General features: G+C 38.6%; 1 protein-coding gene across 14 annotated transcripts in view; it reads right to left on the minus strand.

Annotated features, from left to right (window-relative positions):
* LOC127571818 (disks large homolog 1-like) overlaps positions 1-19,839 on the minus strand; it is a 339,770-nt gene that overhangs the window by 118,381 nt on the left and 201,550 nt on the right. For 8 of the 14 annotated variants that reach the window (XM_052018541.1, XM_052018540.1, XM_052018539.1 and 5 more), the window contains 2 exons: positions 8,457-8,555; positions 4,613-4,666 (listed from right to left, as the gene is read on the minus strand). In XM_052018541.1, the coding sequence (XP_051874501.1) occupies positions 4,613-4,666; positions 8,457-8,555 (153 nt within the window). The remainder of the gene's footprint in view (positions 1-4,612; positions 4,667-8,456; positions 8,556-19,839) is intronic. The other 6 variants (XM_052018549.1, XM_052018544.1, XM_052018548.1 and 3 more) reach the window with 2 other exon arrangements.

Below are 19,839 nucleotides of genomic sequence, written 5' to 3' on the forward strand. Positions count from 1 at the left end.
CACATCAAACCAACAGGTCGGTCAGTATATTCCCCCTTGGGATGCTTGTCCAGTTCAAAGTTCAAGCACTTTGATTGATTCACACACGATAGAGAAAAATGGCAGTCAAGCTATGGGTTTCTCCACTTCTCCAGTGAAGAGATTGGCTTCATTTCTTTATCATACAAACATATTCATTCCCTCCTTCTACCCAACTCTATTTACTATTTTGCTGACAACTAGTAAAGGTCCCCAACAATTTGGAATTTCCTTCAAAGTATTCTGTTCGTGAGACAAGTGCTCAACTACTCAAGTTCATCAGCTGCATGCATTCAGGTTTCTAGCTATCCTGATAAGAGGAAATTAGATGTTAACAATTGGAAAGAAATAAATGACAATATCTTTACTGTAAGATTGATGTTGATCATGAGTACAAAAAAAAGTTAACAACAACCAAATTAGGAGATGAAATGATCCAACAGAAGATACAAATTTTAAAAGATCACATTAAATGCACATCACTGAATTGATACAAAGGTGCCATCATGTATATTCAACGCATAGCTAATGGCTTTTAATGAAACATACTACGTGGATGCTGCAGTGTGCACTTATGTGTTTGAAGTAATGAAGTGCCCAGGGCACTTATAACAGGATGCAACTGAGAACTGGAATGACGTCTGGTTACATTAACAGTAATGATTTCTGGAAAATGGGAAAATTTGCAGATGCTTCAATAATAGTCTGTGAGAAGACAGAACAAATTTGGAATACCATGGTAATACATGGCATGAGATAACTGGCAGATAATCAAGAATATAGTTATTCATCATGTAGGATGTAGAAATTATTAGCTGTGACATATAGAACTTAGAACAGTGCGCAGTTTTGGGCCCCACATCTTAGGAAAGATGGGCTGACGTTGGAGAGGGTTCAGAGGAGATTTACGAGAATGATTCCAGGAATGAAAGGGCTTAAGTATGATGAGCGTTTGTCGGCTCTTGGACTGTACTCGCTGGAGTACAGAAGGATGAGAGGGGACCTCGTAGCGACATTTAAAATGTTGACAGGTAAGGATAGAGTAGATGTGGCTAGGCTGTTTCCCTTGGTGGGCGTGTCCAGGACCAGAGGGCACAATCTTAGAATTAGAGGGTACAGTTTCAAGACAGAGATGAGGAGAAGTTTCTTTACCCAGAGGGTGGTGAAATTGTGGAACTCCTTGCCACGCACAGCAGTGGAGGCCAGATCAGTGGGGGTATTCAAGGAGGAGATAGACAGATATCTAAATAGTCAGGGTATCAAGGGATATGGGGATAAGGCTGGCAAATGGGATTAGAATAGTTTTTTTTTGTTTTTTTTTCTCTCTCTTTTTTCCCACCCCATTTCTTTTTCCCTTTTCCTTGGAGCAGACTCGATGGGCCGAATGGCCTGCTTCTGCTCCCTTATCTTGTGATCTTGTGAGTATGGACCCTTCAGCCCACGATGTTGTGCTGACTTGTATAAACCTTATCCCCATCCAATCTATCCCGCTCTCTACTACATCTCCCATAACCCTCTATTTTTCTTTTGTCCATGTGCCTATCTAATAGTTTCTTAAATGACCCTATTGTATTGGTTCCTACCACCAACCCCGGCAGTGCATTCCAGTAACCCACCACTCTCTGTGTAATAAACCTACCTCTGACATCTCCCCTGAACTTTCCTCCAGGCACCTTAAACAGGCGACCTCTAATATTGGCTGTTGCCATCTGGGAGAAAAGGTGCTGGCTGTCCACTCTGTCTATGCCTCTCATAATCTTATATACCTCTGTCAAGTCTCCTCTCATCCTCTGTTGCTCCAAAGAGAAAAGCCCTAACTCGCTCAACCTCTCCTCATAAGACATGCTCTCCAACCCAGGTATCATTCTTGTAAATCTCCTCTGCACCCTCTCCAAAGCTTCCCCATCCTTCCGATAATGTGGTGACCAGAACTGAACACAATATTCCAAGTGTGGTCTAAGCAGAGTCTTATAAAGCTGCAGCGTTACCTCTCCGCTCTTGAACTCAATCCCCCGGCTAATGAAGGCCAGCATACCATACGCCTTCTGAACAGCCCTATCAACTTATGAGGCAACTTTGAGGGATCTATGTACTTGGACCCCAAGATCTCCCTGTCCCTCCACACTGCTAAGAATCCTACCTTTAACTATATACTCTACCTTCAAGTTCGTTCTTCCAAAGTGTATCATTTCACAGTTCTACAGATTGAATTCCATCTGCCACTTCTCTGCCCAGCTCTGCATCCTATCTAAATCCAATCGCAAACTATGACAACCTTCTTCACTATCTACTACACCACCAACCTTTGTATCATCTGCAAACTTACCAACCCATCTTTCCACTTCCTCATCCAAATCACTTACAAAAATCAAAGAGCAGGCGTCCCAGAACAGATCCCTGCAGAACACCATGAGTCACCGACCTCTAGGTCGAATACTCTCCATCTACAATAACCCTCTACCTTCTGTGGACAAGACAATTTTGAATCCACACAACTAATTTCCCATGGATCCCATACCTCGTGACTTTCTGAATGAGCCTACCATGGGGAACCTTGTCAAATGCCTTGCTAAAATCTATATATATCACATCCACTGCACTACCTTCATCAATTTGTCTTGTCACTTCCTTAAAAAACTCTATGAAGCTCGTGAGGCATGACCTGCCCTTCACAACACCATGTTGACTATCCCTAATAAGACTATGCTTCCCCAAATGCTCATAAATCCTGTCCCTTAGAATCCGCTCCAATAGTTTGCCCACCACTGACATAAGACTCACTGGTCTATAATTCCCAGGATTATCCTTTCTTGAACAATGGGACAACATTTGCCATCCTCCAATCCTGCAGTACCACTCCTGTAGCCAGGGAGGACTCAAAGATCATCGTTAACGCTCCAGCAACCTCTTCAGTCATTTCCCATAGTGACGGGGTATATCCTGTCCGACCCCGGGGACTCATCTATCCTAATGTTTTTTAGTAGCTCCAACACGGTTCCTTTCTTAACCGCGACATGCTCTAATACATTTGCCTGTTCTATGCTAACCTCACATTTGAAGTCCCTCTCACTGGTAAACACTGAAGCAAAATATTCATTTAGGACCTCCCCTACTTCTTTCGCCTCTAGACACATTCCACCGCCCCCCCCCCCCCCCATCCCTGAGCAGTCCTACCCTCACCCTAGTCATCCTCTTGTTCCTCCCGATATGTGTAGAATGCCTTAGGGTTTTCCTTAACCCTACTTGCGAAGGCCTTCTAATGTGCCCTCCTAGCTTTCCCAAGTCCCTTCTTAAGCTCCTTCCTGGTTACCTTATAACTCTCACGAGTCCTATCTGATTTTTGCTTCCTAAACCTTAAATATGTTTCCTTCTTCCTCTTGACTGAACCTCGTTAACCATGGTTCCTTCACCCTACCATTCTTTCCTTGTCTCAGTGGGGCAAACCTAGCCAGAACCCCATGCAAGTGTTCCCTAAACAACCTCCACATTTCTGTGGTGCATTTACCAGAGAACACCTGTTCCCACTTTACACTCCCAAGTTCTTACCTAATACCATCGTAATTTGCCCTCCCCCAAATAAATACTTCCCCATAATGTCTGGTCCTATCTTTGCCCATGGCTATGTTAAAGGTCAGGGAGTTGGTACAGCTCTTTGTTACAGCAGTTAAAAAGGATAGAAGTTTAGGAAAATTATAAAACTCAACAAAATTGCTCCTTTAAAAGCTATGCCAATCATCCAAATACATACAGGTTAACAGGTTATTCCTGATAATATTAAATAACTTAAATTTCGCAAAGAGCAATTAAAACGTCTTTGGCAATAGATATTCTGATGAAATGAGGTAGTCTAACTGACTGAAATGGTTTGGTGAATTCTCCTAAAGAATTTCTTTGCAAATACATCAACTGCCAATGTATCCAACAGCCAAAAAAAATGACTTGTGGAAATTATGAATTCTACAACAAACAAATCAACATACTTAAATAACAATTCCTACTTTATAAATAACAAATTCTATTGAATATTTCATGTAATCCAAGTTGCTTTTAATGTAGGAGTAATGTAAGATTTATTGTCTCAATAAGAGAGGGACAATTTTTTCCATCTGTGGGAAAAAAAGCATGTCTGCAGAGATAGAGTCAATGTGTTAACTTGTGGAACATCTAAAATGAAGCTACATGATTGCATTTTAAAGCAAAATCGTTAAAAAATTTACATGCGGGCATAGAACTGGCTGATTACAGAGCCACTGCTTTGCATTGAGTACTGCTAGCTACACAGACCAGGAACTTTAACTGAAAAGGTTGACCACCATGGCTGGTTTGTACAAGAGTTTTCCTCCTCATGGAACAGGAATGCAGAAACAACATGGCAGTATCTGAAAATGCCCACATGTCTGTCCACTGCTAGCAGCCTGCCTATATTCAATTCCAATGTTTTTATATTAATTTTCAAACACAAGATGCACAATCAGAAAAAGTAATTCTTGCTATATGAATGGAAACGGCATTATGAAATGCTGCAAAAAAATGTTCCTTTAAAACATTTTTCAAATCATCCAAGTACAAACTGGTTTAAAAATAGATAACTTACGTAAGGCTGAGACTCCAAACTATCTGTATTCACCACAACAGGAGGTGGATTAGCCTTTAAAAAAGATGAAGACAACCAAGTTAAAATGTTAGAAATGCAAACCATGTTAACAATGTATATCAATACACAAAGCCTAAAATTTAAACACTGCATTCATTTTAGCCATTTCCACTCAAAAACAGCTGAATTACATGAAATACATTATTCTGTCATTCTGGCTGATAAATTGTGCTTCGTTTTGCAGAATTTTCTCGATACAACAGTCTTGCTTTTTTTTTTACTGTTTTCTGAATTTTCTACAGAGGTGTTGTGATGTAGTAGAGTTCTGTTTCTATGATACAAGTTGCAGCACAGAAACAGGCCACATGACTCATATGCTCACCCTCCATGTGAGCTTATCATTCCAAGTCACATTTATCCATTCTTTTTCCATATCCCTCCATCTAACTGTCCAATATAAACCTGAAAGTTGACACTTTATCTCAACTACTATTTATATTGAACTCAACAGCTTGACATACTTGTGAAGAATATTCCTATAGTTTTATATTTAATCTGATCTGTGCAACCTCTTTCTTGCCCTTTCAAAACATGGAAGTTTTGTCCATCCTATCCTTTCATGATGTTTTAAAAATATTTGTTTTGTCTCATAATCCATGATAACAAGAGACAACGCTTATGTGATTTTTATAATCACGCGTCATTACTCTGTACAATATTGTTCCTAGCACTGTACACTAAGGTACAGTGTACCTGAGACTTAGCATTCACATTCTCAATCTGATTTTTTTTAAAAATAGCCTCATCAACTAAAAGGCATTGAATGCCCCTTGGACGCATGGTCCTGGAACGCTCCTCTTTGCTTGAATCAAAATGCACTACTTCACACATACTGATGCAGAATTTAAAATGACTCCATTCAACCCATTTACTTTCCTCTAGCTTTATGAAAAAAAGTACATCTTTTGGAATGTAAACCCTCATCCAGAGACACATGCAGTGAGCAGTAGAGGCCAGAACAGTTTTAACCCCAGTTTTATGCTTTCTAGCAAATAATCATTTTTAAGTCCAGTTTACCATCCTCCAAAATATTTCTTGTCCTTTAAATCCCATGTGGAAAACTTCCAGAAGATATCTTGTCTAAAGCTTTTCTACCATTAATATATAGTGGATTTTCTGCATTTTCCCCTTTTTCGATGAATTCTTTATAGTGAAAGGCAAAGGTCTGCCAAGTAGAATTTTTCTTTTGAATTTCATACCAACTACTACTTTCCCTTTAATTACATCCTTCGAGACCTTAATTTTTGTTGTCACTTATGTTCATTGAAAAGTATTTGAACTGGATTTCAGCAGAGTAAAAGGAAGCACCAAGTGGACCAAAAGAGGCACAAATATAAAAGAGGGTAACTGTAAACTTGGCACAATTTCCAAACCTGTTTTAAAATTGCAAAATGCAGAACCTATGTAGAAAACTATCTGACTGCACTATCAGTAAGAGAATATCATGTGAATAGAGGCAGAATCAGTTAAAATAAAAACTCCTTGGAGCAACACACCCCTGTTGAAAAATCCAACATAAATAATTCATTTGGTCTTTTGAAGATAAGAATGCATTTTCAGTTATGTCCCTTCATTGAGAAATGGGAATTTTTTTATACATTAATAATTCAACTAAAACTTCTTTGTTCCACCTATCTAGGCCAAATGCAATTAATATTTATAGCAAAACATTTATTCATTAAAAGTTACAACTGTAAAGTACCAAAAAATGGACAAAACTATTTGATTGTTTTAAGATCAGCATCACAAAGTATTTATTTGCAGCTGATAATTTTATAATGTATTCCATGGAAATCAAAATCAATATTTACTAATAAAATACATCATAACCAAACGACGTACCTCAGCAGAATTGTACCAAAATAGCCAATGAAAGAAAATGTTCATGTTTTTCTTTGAGTTTTATTCAATGGTTTTATTACTTAATCAGGGATTGATCTTGTTTGTACGGACAGGGAAGTAAATAAGCACCGGCAAAGACAAAATACAAATAGTCAACCAAGCTTGATTTCATGATCACCTGCATGAGAAGGTACATTCTTATCCAAAAAGCAGGTAGATGATGGGAAGGGGGGGGGGGGGAGGGGAGAAGAGTAATTGCCCAAAATTGTTAATCATCTTGTGATGTGTAAATTTCTTTACCCAAGGGGATCTGAACCACATCAACCAGAAGTCAAGCAAGTGGCACAGAAATGGGATCAAGCAGCCCAAATCTTATCAGTCTGAACTACTGAAAGGAGTTGATCTTGATTTCATACAAGGAACATGCAGTTTAGCAAGAAACACAAGAAAAAAAGAATTGAAGGCAAAAAAATATAAATCACTGAGAAAGAACCCAAGTTTTGACAAGCTAATATCTACAGCCCTTGGTTGGCAGCCATGGAAAAGATGTATTTTGGATGGGTTAATAAATATTAAAAATGATCAAAATTTTTGCTGTACTGAAAGTGCTTTGAGATCTGCATGATTTGAAAATATGCTGCAGTCCACACTTTCATCCTCAGAAACATGTTGGTCTGTACCATGGAGCCCCAGGACTTGGTGTCCAAATTAAATCTTTGTTCCTACTAATTAATATATCAATTTCTGATAAAAATGGATCTTTCTGTACTGATGTATATCCACTGAAATTGTTACAGGGCCAGAAATGACCATTTCCAAACTTACTGGTTCATAAAATTCAAACAGGAATAAACTAGGAAATTCAAAACACAAGCCTGAGTATGAAACAACAGATTGCCCAGCCCAGCAGTAACTTCTGACTCTGAGCTGCACTATTAAATTACTGTGACCCAAATCATTTCTATTAGAACCAGATAGGCCAAAGGGGAATAGGCAAATGAAGTATTAAGAAAATATATATCTACACTGATCCATTTGTTAAAATTCTACTTCAAAACCAAGGGCATTTGACATTTTTGTCAGGCTTCCAAAATAAAAATATTCAAGGGTTCTGAACACTTGTTCATATCTTTGCCTTCTCTATATTGCTAAATTAGCTCAATTTGTGCAAACACCTCAGCTTTCCCATCACACATGACATTTGCACATTGAATTCAAATAGTTTTCAAAGAATCATTCTACTATTTATATAACACCTCTATCTCATCATACTCCTCAGGCAGGCAACCAGAACCAAAGAACACCTTGGACTTTGGAGCTCCACAAACACATTCAGAGAAATTATTTCAAAGCAATAGATAGAACAGAAGTTGCAAAATTTTGCTACACATTTTCCTGTGTAGACATCTCTGGATTGGCAAGTGAAAAGAATTCTGCCACAGTTAATCTGTACAATCAGCCAGATGATCCATTCCATTAATGGGATATTTTACTACATAAACCAGCCATTGTAAAGATGAAGTAATGCACTATTTCTTACAGGAGACTAAAGGAAAGAAGTGGTGCAGTTTTAATGATTACATAATGTCAAATAAAACAAAAAGTGGCATTTAAGAAATTAAAATATAAGTTTGCTATACAGGCAGCTGGTAAATCTGGAAATGGTGTACAAAATAATGAAAAGATCGGGCAGTATGCATTAGAAAAAGGCCAGTAACCTAGCAGGTCAATACTCTGGTGGAAAAAAACAAGTGAACTGCAGGATTTGATGTTTATATTTTCAGCCAAAGTTGGCATGTCTCTTTGGTTCTAATTGCTCTTCATAGAAATGCAGTGATCTAAAAAGAACATGATATTAAGATTGAACAATGCACAAAATAAGTTTTGAATATACAGCAACAAAATCAAAACATTCAAAAGAAAAAAGGAAAAGGAACAAAACCTGTTGACTGTCAGACGAGAAGACACTGGCTTCAGCGGGGACTGGCATAACAGGGATCACAGGGATTACAGGAGTAGAGGGAGGAGTAGCCTCTATCTGCTAAACAATAGCAAAGGGATCAAATTTCAAAGTACACAGCAGCAGAGCAACACATTTAATCCTAACGGCATAATAAAGAATCCAATAATTTACTGCTTAATAGCCAACTCAAAAATTGAGAGAAAGCACCAAATAAGAATTCTGAGGGAAAAAAATACAAACCGAGGTTCAACTGTGGAATATGAGATAAAGTGAAGAGTTCCTTCTGAACAATTTAGGTAACTACAGTGCAATCTCAATATAATACCACTCTCTGCGACAACTTTAGCACTAGCAGCATAAGTAAATATAACATCTAATTTTGGAACCCCTCTTTTAATTTCCATTTCATGACATGGCTCCATATGCTAGTGTCTTTATCCAACTGAAAACTACCTCGCCATTGCTCTAGTATATACAGAAGCGCGCACAGAGTTTGAGTAGATTTTTCCAACATCTTCTCCCATTCTTTCCACTCAATCTCAATTGTTGTATACCAAGCTGCAATTTATGGAACTGTTCCAACCATTCCCCAGCAATGGATTGTCAATCCTTTTCCAGAATCTATTACACACTTATCAGTATTGCTATTACAAGAGGGACTTTGACAAACAAAGATCTCTTCCATTCTGGAGAAACAAAGGACTGTGTGTTTTTCATCTCTTCCATTCTGATGACTTACCTGTGATCCTGGAAGAAATGGGACACAACTGCGCATAGAGAACACTCTGAGAACATTGGAGCCATAAAATCCCACCTAACTATACATAGCAGGTGCATGCACACTGACTCTCCCTGGGGGACAGGTCCCATAGCCACTGATTCTCATTGGGTAGAAGTCTACAGACATTAACTTAGAAAATCTGATCTCGTGGACACCAAATCTTCAGGACTCTGCATTTGCCTAAATTAGAATCCATTTGCCATAACTCTATCCAATCATTTAATGCATTAATCTCTCCTTGTAAATCTAATACAACCTAATAAAGCTAATATATCCATGCATAAAGGATTACAGACTTTGATCTTTATATTGCAATGAAATAAAACATCCTGAATTGGGAGACAAAAATATTTACAATATATCCAAAATTATGAGATAAGATGTGCTATATTGAGATTGCACTGTATTGGTTTCATTCACATGCAAAGATTCCACTCTATGCCAAAAAAATACCCATGCAAGATTTAGCATAAATGTAATAAAGCTACTAAAATACATCATTAAACAGGCTACATCCCAAAGTGAAATTGTGATCTTATGCAATGAGACTTGACCATTTCTCTTAGTGCATTAAAAAGCATGGTGGGTACATAATCTTCTTTATTATGACCAATTTATTCTTAGTAGGTTTCTGATTCAATTAAAACCAAACTATCTTCAAGTTATTGTACAAAAGAAGACAATTTCCTTTGTGATACATATTCAATTTCAAAGATTAGATGATTAGTTTGTTAGGCAAGTGATCATGTTGAGAATTTTAAAGTAGAAGTTGAAAACTTAAAAGCTTGAAAATTAAATATAACAATAATATTGTAAAATTTAATAATGTCTAATAAATACTTATGAACCCTGGAAGGCAATGAATACAGCACCAATGAAGGCAGCACCAATACAAACTTCAAAATGGATGTGGCAAATACATGAACTCAGGCAAGATATTTAATCTCAACACTAAATGTCGATTAAAAAATGCATTATTCATGGAGAACTGGCCCCCTTTCACTGGACATGGCTAGTGCTTCTACTGTACACAGCACTGGCTTCCACAACAAGCCAGCAGACATTCACCCATCAGGTCCTACTGTTTACTCTGCGGTTATTTTTCAATTAGATTTACATTCCAGGGAACATGTCCCCATTTCTGTATCTTCCTTATGGTCTTTACTGTGGTCTCTCTTCTCTTCATGTTAACACTTTGGTTCACATTGCAAGTATTGAGAGGTTGGGATGGGAGGAGGGGGGAGAAAACACAGGAAAAAATAAGGTTTTCAAGTTAGACATTGAATCAATTTTCATACTGAACTTTAAAAATTGCATCAAAAATGATGTTGTACTTCATTTGAGGAATTTTACAGCAGCAGACATGACAACGATTATTAGTAATTTCTAATTTTATTTAAATTCTCAGCTCAAACTATGGGTAAAATTACCCCAAGGTACATGCATTCTGGAAGGTGCCAGAGTTGTACCCAGTCAACTACAGAAATAAACTGGACCTGATGATGCATGCACCCGAGAACTCCACCCATGGTGCCTGCACACCTGCCATTTACCTGGGCTGGACAGAGCAGATTGTGTGGGCCCTCCACGCCAAATCAGGCAATGAGATCCTAACAGTGAATAGGCCAAAGGGGAAAACTGGAAGAGGGAGAAGAGCTTTGCCTTCTGCCAAAACTGCAGTTTTTAAATATTTCTGACCCTTAATACAGTGAAATTATTAATCTGCAAGTTTAGATCTCCCATGGAAATCCATCTGGTTTCAGATTAGATATCACATGTTGCAGCAAAAAGACCCTAGAAGTGGTTCCTTGGTTACTACTGGTGAACCCCACGAAGACTAGGCACCACCCTTGGAATCCATAGGAGTCCAGCGGAGCACAGAGTGTAAAGGATAGAGTCCATGGGTGGCGCCTGGTCTCACCCCTCCCCCACCATTCAGGTATGTTTGGGTGTGTGGTGTGCATGTTTTCTTTATTATTTTCTTCCAATGGAACCTATGGATATTTGATTTTAATCAAGTCGGAACATTGTATTTGCATGGTATCCCATTAAATCTCAGGAACATCACAAAGTGCTTTATGTACAATGGATTATGCTGAAGTCAAACAACAGAACATCTATTTTGCACAGGAGTAGTTGTCCAGAGAGGAAAATATCTATCACTCAGTAGAGTACTGCAATGCCATTCAAGCCAATAAAACAATTATCCTCAAACCAGAGAAAGTTTTAACCATAGCTTTCTAATGAGAACCAAGGGCGAAAAGCACTCGTTTGCAGATCCTAGTTCTTTGAAAATCACATCTTCTCATTAGAATGAACACAGATTCATGGATTATTAAAGCAAAATCTGCAGATGCTAGAAGTGAAAACAAAAACACTGGAAATACCAAAGAGGTCAACAGCATCTGTGGAAAGAAAAAAAAGTTAACCTTTGGGGTCAGTTCTTATCAGAACTGGGAGAAGGAGATAAGCTCAGTTTACATTACAGAGAAGGGGACAGGATTGGGACAATGAAGGAAATGAATGTGATGGGGTGAAAGTCAAGAGAATCCAGGTGGCACAAATGGAACTGATACAATCCAAGAGTGGATATTGAAGGCTTGTTAATTATAGATAAACTGTCTGGAGGTGTAAATAGAGGATGATGAAATAAAGCCCATTGGGACTCAATATTATATTAAATGTTCAGATAATCAGCCTTTGCAGTTTATGCCATAATTAACTCGTTCTGATGCCAGAATTATGAGAGGTTAAGTTTCAAGACTGTTACAACATAGGTTCTTGCTCAAAACAATACAAAGGAAATCACTCCAGCAGATATCTCACTGAAACCCCGAGATCAAACACAGCTCAAACAAAAATGTCTGCTGAACTCTATTTGAATCACATTTTCACTCAACAGTACCTAAACATCCAAGGTTAATTCTGTTAACTAGCTAATTCCTAAACCATCCATTCCCCTACAAGTTTTTTATTCAACATGTAAGCTGTGTTATGATGGGATGCATCATGCCCAAATTATCTCAGCACCAATGTGTACAGGCATGGCTAACTTCATTGCGACTTTATGCTCCCTTCCGAAAATAGCATAAAAACAAATCCTCCCTGCCACTGCAGCGTAATACAGGAACTAATGCCCACTCAGACTTTTGTCAAAAAAGGATAAGGCATTAAATGGCGCAGGGCAGTTGCTGCAACAACAATATGCAACTAAAATTTGGAGGGAAAAATCAAGTACTTATAAACGATGTTTGTAATCAAGTGTTGGAACAACTTAGCAAACAAATTCAACTTGTAAGTGACTGACAACAAAAATGGAATATTAAGGATCTCAGCAGGCTTCAGCCAAAACACTTCTGGCCACCCAAAACCTGGTTATTGACTTAGTTTTAATGCTGCATATAAAGTGCAGAGTCACTGGAAGGGTCTCACATTTGCAGGACATTATCCCAGAGTAAATCAATAGAACCTGCTGACCAGCATCTCTTGCTAATGGTGCAATTACATGGATTGTGAGTAAAATGTTCAGTGTATTTATTCCTCCATTCCAGGAGAACGAATTGAGCTGTACATTTCTAATATAATCCAGGAGGAGGAATATACATGGTTAAGGCTGCAGGTCTGATTGAGCAGATGTGGTAAGGGAGATGGGAAAAGACGGGTGCAGACAAAATGAAAAACTAAAAGGGAATGTTGAAAATAGCAGCCAGAGTCAGGATACTGTCAGCAATGTGGTGGGTTAAAGGTTGTAGATATCAGACAAAATAACTAACAAGGTGGAAGAACAGCTGCACAAATAAAATTTTAAAATAAAAGTTTTTCTTTACACGGAGAGTGATGGGTGCCTGGAATGTGCTGCCAGAGGTGGTAGTGGAGGCAAGTAGGATAGAGGTGTTTAAAAGGCACTTAGACAGGCACATCAATGTGCCGAGAATGGGGGGATATGGACATTGTGTAGACAGAAGGGATTAGTTCAGTTAGATGTTTAATTAGTTTGGCACAACCTCGTGGGCCAAAGGGCCTGTTCCTGTGCTGTACTGTTCTATTTTCTATATAACCTTTGTGCATTAATAGTGTGTCCTAAATAATAAATAAATGTAGAATTCAGCACATCTTTCAGATATCTGAAATTAGACTCTAATGGGAACTGAGTAACTCCATTATGAGCTACAGCTGTGGATTATCTTAATAAGAATAGGGGCCACTGTCATAATTGTTATTCCATGGTTTGCACTTCGATTTACACACTAAAACTGCACTGACATTACCACCAGAAGATCAGCACACAGTTCCACAGATACTGACCTTATCAAAGGAACCAGTTGACCATGAGCTGTCCGACCACCAGCCGCTGGTTGCTTTCACTTTAGCAGTACTTTTTGTTGGGCTTTTCTTAACACTGTCACGCAGGTTTGTGAACTTGCCCCTATGTTTAGTCGAGGACACGGGCAGAGTTGCAGAGGTATAGTACTTGTGTGTAGTAAAATGCTGCTGCTGAGGCTCCAGAATTTGTTGACGCGGATTCCCTTGCAACCTTGGGTTACTTGAAAAATGAATTAATCTCCCCAGTTCACAACCTTCCGGCACACCACAAGAGTATGCATGTTTGTAACAATAAGTTGTCATTTTGCAGCTCAAAAAGAGAAAGAAATGAATTTGTGGTAAGAAAACAAAAATGCAAATTGCTAGGTCAGGCAGAAAGCAAAAGGAAAAAAAAAATCAGTACTGCAATGTTGGAGCATTTATCACAGAAGTGCTCTGCTAGGAAAGGCAGAGAAGCAGAATCTGATTCTAGCCAGTCGCGCTCTCCAATTAATGAGCACCAATGGGCACTGCACATGACAGCCCTCTTTTCCCAGGCACGAATAATCAATGCACAGCACAGATTTGTCATATGGGTGGCAAAGGTCACCTTACAAACACACTCAACACATTCTAACGTACAATCACCCTCAAGAACCTTCCACTTTTTGATATCGCCCTTCTTTCCTCAAAGGAGGGAAATCTTAACGTTTAAAGTGCTGTGGCTATAGAATCGGTCACTTTTGAACCTGGCAATGTACCTTACGGCCTTCCAAAATTGAAAGTTCCATGATTATAAAGCGGATTTTTAATATTTCAGTTGTGGGAATACATTCTATTTGGTTGTCATAAATATTCCATAAATCAAAGAAACAGACTATCAGGGTCCTTTTCAGTCGCATTTTTCCCCAGTACTACAATTAACACTTAATAGTTAATAACCAACACATCAACCACCACTTCCATCTCACCCTGACCAGCCAATGCAATCAAAGAAAATAACTACATAAATTTCCCTCACTGTGTAATAAAATGCCACATACTGAGAAGCACAGAACTTCATTATTGTTAATCTTATGTATCTAATATAAAGTTATAGTTGTTGAAGCCTCTTGAAGAGTAAAATACAGAAATTTGTTAAGATTGTATGGAAAATACACAGGATAAAAGCTTTCAAACACTAAAGGGATATATCGTGGAGCTTGAATCATAGGCAGTCAGCTGGTAAGCACAGGCAGAGATGAATAAAAACTGACAGCAATCCAGACTAATCACCATGGAGCTGCCACAGCTCATCATCTTTGGTGTACAGATGTAAACAGAGGCTACAAAAGCCACACACTAATGCAAAAGTCAAAGTAGTCTGAGCCAGGAGGAGGATGAGTGCATTAAAAGCCAGAATGATGGTGCAGGCTCTGCCAGCAGCTTACAGAATTTTCCACTGCTTTGTGACAGCATGTGCAAGTGAAAGCAGAAGTTCTCCTGTGGAAGAACACTGGATTCAATAAAGCAAAATAATACCAGTTCAGTTTACTTCATTATAAGATCATACTTGGAGCAAAGAAGCTGAACATGTCTGCATCCAAAGTAGCATTCCGGCCTCAAATGATCATTTCAATTTTTAGATCTTTAAGGCACTCAAAGTTTCAGCCATAAAACAATGGCAGAAAGATGATTTTAAAAATGGCAATAACAGATGGTCATAAATTAAGACAACACTACAGACTGACCTGCCATCAATTTCCCCATTTACAATTTATTCACTTGATGTACTTTCATAATTTACGTCAAAGTTCTTAGTGCAAAATAGAAGTGAAATCTATTGAAACCCATGCTCTTGAAGGGCTATTTAACTAATACCACAAAAATCTCGGCTTCATTGCAATAAAAACAACTAAAGCCGTTACAGCTTCAGAATTAATCTTTCATATTAACTTTACTCATATTAACTGTGAGATAAAATATCATTGTTGTACCAAAAGATTACTTCACTGCTGGCATTTGAGAGATTCTGACAATTTCATATAAATGCAGCAATTGGCATAGGGTTGAGTTCAGATTTTAAGAGCATCATTTCCTGTTGTTAACAATGCAGAAATATTAAACTCGTTGTGTCTCCTTTTAAGATCTTCCTTGGTCAAGATTTGTGGAATTACCTTCCTGGATATAAATTGTCAAATGGAGAACGAAAACTCAAGTGCAGAAAACAACTATGGAGATTAATGACCAGGAATCTTGATTGTATTGTGCTATAGCATTGTGAAGGAATCATAAATTGAAAAGCAGGGGCCTCATGGATTTATTGATGATAATGTTTTTCACAGGAATTGACAACTTATACCTACGTGACAAGACAACAAAGACATAAGGTACAGATGGTGCATCTTGTAATCAAAAAACAAGCGCAGGGCCTCAGTCGCCAATCAGGTAATGATTATACATCAATAGCAATGGACAATGACGATAAAGAGTGGGAGATATGGTCAATCAGCACAAGCAGTTGGAATTGCAGGCAGAAGCAGCTAAAGGGAAGAGACTATGTAGTCAATAGACTTAAGAATGTCAGTCCAGGCTGAACACTTTGTGAGTAACGCTTTGTATACAACTATCAGCTGAGTTGAGGATCTTTGAGGTAATAGCAGCTTAAGTGATTTGAAAGTAAAACCGTACAAGTGATTTTATCATTGTTCAAATGATTTATAATAGTGGTAAGAGTATTAATAGTATCTGTAGAAGGTATAATACATAATCTCGATAAAGCTATAAAGTTAAAGCTCCTTGTCATCTGTTTTGGTTTAAATTGAAAAGTTGAACCCATATTAGGGTCAGAAAGGTTATGAAAAAACTCATGTCCAACAGATTCATTGCTTTGTTCTGTATCAGAACACAAGCTGCACAATGAGAGCAGGGTTCCCAGTCTGGCTGGACGTGCCGGAGATTTCATCACATGATCTAATTTATACGATCAAATGTTACTATCATGGATCATCAATACATCTATCCTCTCCATGCCTTCCAACGTCAGTGGAGAAATAAATAACTTCTTAACAAAATGATTTGATCTCAATTAAAAGCCTGTTTATAACTGTCCTCACCCATTCCCAACATTTGTGCAACTAATAGCTAAAAGCAAGCAAAGCAAGGAAGGCATAGTGGCGCAAATGGTAGAGCCGCTGCCTCAGTCCCAGAGACCAAGGTTCAATCCTGACCCAGTGTACTGTCTATGTGGAGTTTGTATGTGCTCCCTGTGACTGTGTGCATTTTCTTCCACATCCTGAAGGCACGTAGACTTGGAGGTGCATTGGCCAATGTAAATTGCCCCTCATGTGTAGGTGAGTGGTTGAATTTGGGGGGGGGGGGGGGGGGGTAAAGTTAAGCATAACATAGGGAAAATTTAAAAAATGGTTAATGTAGGTTTAGTGTAAAATGGGTGGTTGATGGTCAGCATGGCCTCGATGGGCTGAAGAGTCTGTTTCTCCCTCTATGACTCCATGACTAAAATGAAAAGAAATGTTATGTTTTGTTTTGTTAGCTTCTCGCTAAAGGTCAACTGTTTGAGACTCCAAGTCATTCTGAAGCAATGACCACCTTGGAGGCTTTGCTCATTCCCTCCACCAACCTGGTTTGGTTGAATATCAGAACCCTGTGTAATTTCCACACAAAAGAAAAATTGAATCCTGCATTTATCTGCACACTGCTTCAGCTTGCCTTGAAAGTTCCATTGCTCCTTCCCATCTGTATAAAACGGAGAAGGATAGAAAATAGGAGGAGGAAAAGGCAATTTGGCCCTTTCGGCCTGCTCCACCATTCAGTACAATCATTGCTGTTTATCTACTTCAGTAGCCTTTTCCTACCTCCTCCCCATATGTCTTGATCCCTTCGGCACTAAATAAATCTACCTCCTTGAAAATATTTAATTACATAGCCTCCACTACCTTCTATGGTGGATCATTCTGCAGGTTCACCACCTTCTTGCTACCTCTTAGTAGTGCTTCTATGCCCAATACACACGTTAGAGATATAATAGACACTACCAACAACTGGTGAAAGGTATACTTATCTTTATTCAAACTCTTAATTTGTAAAGATAACATAAATGCACAATACACTGCCTGTCAAGACAAGGTGATAAGCCTCAGTTAAACTTGCGGCTTCCTTTTGTTCTCAGGCTCAGACTTGGGGTCTTTCCTAACTAGCGTGGTCCTCAGGTCTGTGATCCCAGATTCCTGCGCTTTTCCAGGATTCACTAAGGTGTTGCATCCTTTTTACAAGACCTATCTTCCTCCTATTCTTTCTGTTCTCCTCATGAGAGGATACCACATCGATAGTCCACTCCATGTTCAGCCCATTTCTTTCATCTTTGTCCACTGCAGCTGGTTACCACAGTAACACCTCCATTTTCCACTTCATCAGTTACATACCTTCTTTGTTATTGCTACTGAGCCAGTCAGGTGCCTGACAATTTATAGGAGGACCTCACTCTCCAAATGGGTCTCATGATCGGGCCTCATCACTTTGGCATTTCAATGTCTTCAGCTAGGGATCTAATTATCCATTACTACCAGACATAATAGTCAAGTCTTATACCTGCTGTTGAGACCCAAGATGTTATTGAAGATGTCTCAGAATGGTCCAATTGTTTCTTATCCTATTACAATCAGTTGACCACTGGCTCATTGCTTCCAATTTGTTCGGCCTCAGACTTTGGGTTTTAGTAAATTAAGCTAACTTCCTAATATATTACTGCCACTTAGTAGAGTTGAGAAGATGTTACACTGGGGGTTAATGTCCCTTATGTCTGGTTGTAGCCTATAGTTATATTTATTTCACAGCCTTCACTGCCACTGATGGTTTCTCAAAAATTTCTGATTCAGAATCCTGCAATCTATAAGTCATTGTCAATCCCCTTGCTTATACTTTTGCAACATTCTTAGAAATCTTCACAGACCATTAACCATTCTCATTTGTGGCAACTTCTACATGTTTGCTGAAACTAAAAACTTTGCCCATTCTTCTCTTCTGTAATGATTATTATCCGACTACCATAATGTTCGTGACAAACATGGAATCATTTTCTACATGTCTGATTTCAACTGCCATCCTTTATAACCACTGCTGTGTTCTGCAGCCTCAGTCAGTAATAAGACTACAACTCAAAGGTGGAAATGAACCTTTCAACTCCCTACCAAAACTTCATACGTTAGCTACCAATTCCGATCTGCTGACTAGTTACCTGCATGGCTTGTTATGAATCCAATGCGACACATGACTGCCTGATTTAAACTTGCCATTTAACTTCAAACCTATTGCCAAGGCTAGCTATTTGTACCCTCCACATGAATGCCTGCCTCTCTTCTGTCTTCCGCATCCAGGACTTTCATAACACCTTTTTGTCATTTCCAGTCAAAACAATAATAATCTCATTAAAATCTTCTGATTCATCCAATGAGTCCAATAAAAGGTTTTCTTTTGGTCTTGGCCTAGAATTTTGTAGCCACCAGTGGAGTGATGCTGCTTATCATCAACCTCAATGAAAGTTGCACTTAAATTGAGCAACCCAGTAGACTTCCCTTCTGCTGAGTCTCTTCAAGGCATGCCAAGTTTTCTTCCTCTCTTTGATGGGAGTTCTGGAGTCCCCTCTCGCCTATGAAGTCTCTGTGATCCCTTCTGCTGAGACTGGTTGCTATTGGGCATCAACATTCAGCAACAGTGATATAAAGTTGGCTGAGCAGCCAACAACATGAAAAGTGACTCACAGACCACAAACCAGGCAGCAAAAGGCACAACTTTAACTAATTTTAAATTATTTTGCAAAGCTTGAGAAGTTTGGAAAAGAGATTTAGTGCAAATATGAAACAATTAATTAAACACCCATTTCAAAAATGATCTAATCCACATACTTCCACATTCAGCTTCAACCAAAAAACAATTTGGTGGAGGGCATGAGCAAAGGAATTGTATGTGAACCACCCTCAAAGGTGGTCATACCTCTAGAATGACCTGGAGTCTCTAACTTTTAATCCTTAGTATTCTGCTGCTAGAAACTAAAAAATATCATCAGTGCATTACAAACAATACATTTTATTTTCTTTGTGTTTACACAATCCACATATAAAAATTCAGTCTTGATTAGAGTTTGCTGAGCATTGACTGTCAGTATGATATTGGGGATTTGGAGAGGAAGATTCTACTTTGTTCCCAGGACTATCTATTTGCTCTGTTTGTCGTGGTTGACAATCATGTAATCTCCTCTGTCCAATGTTCATAACTGTCACATGA

This window comes from Pristis pectinata, chromosome 6 (assembly GCF_009764475.1).
Source record: "Pristis pectinata isolate sPriPec2 chromosome 6, sPriPec2.1.pri, whole genome shotgun sequence".
In the NCBI taxonomy this organism is placed as follows: Eukaryota; Metazoa; Chordata; class Chondrichthyes; order Rhinopristiformes; family Pristidae; genus Pristis; species Pristis pectinata.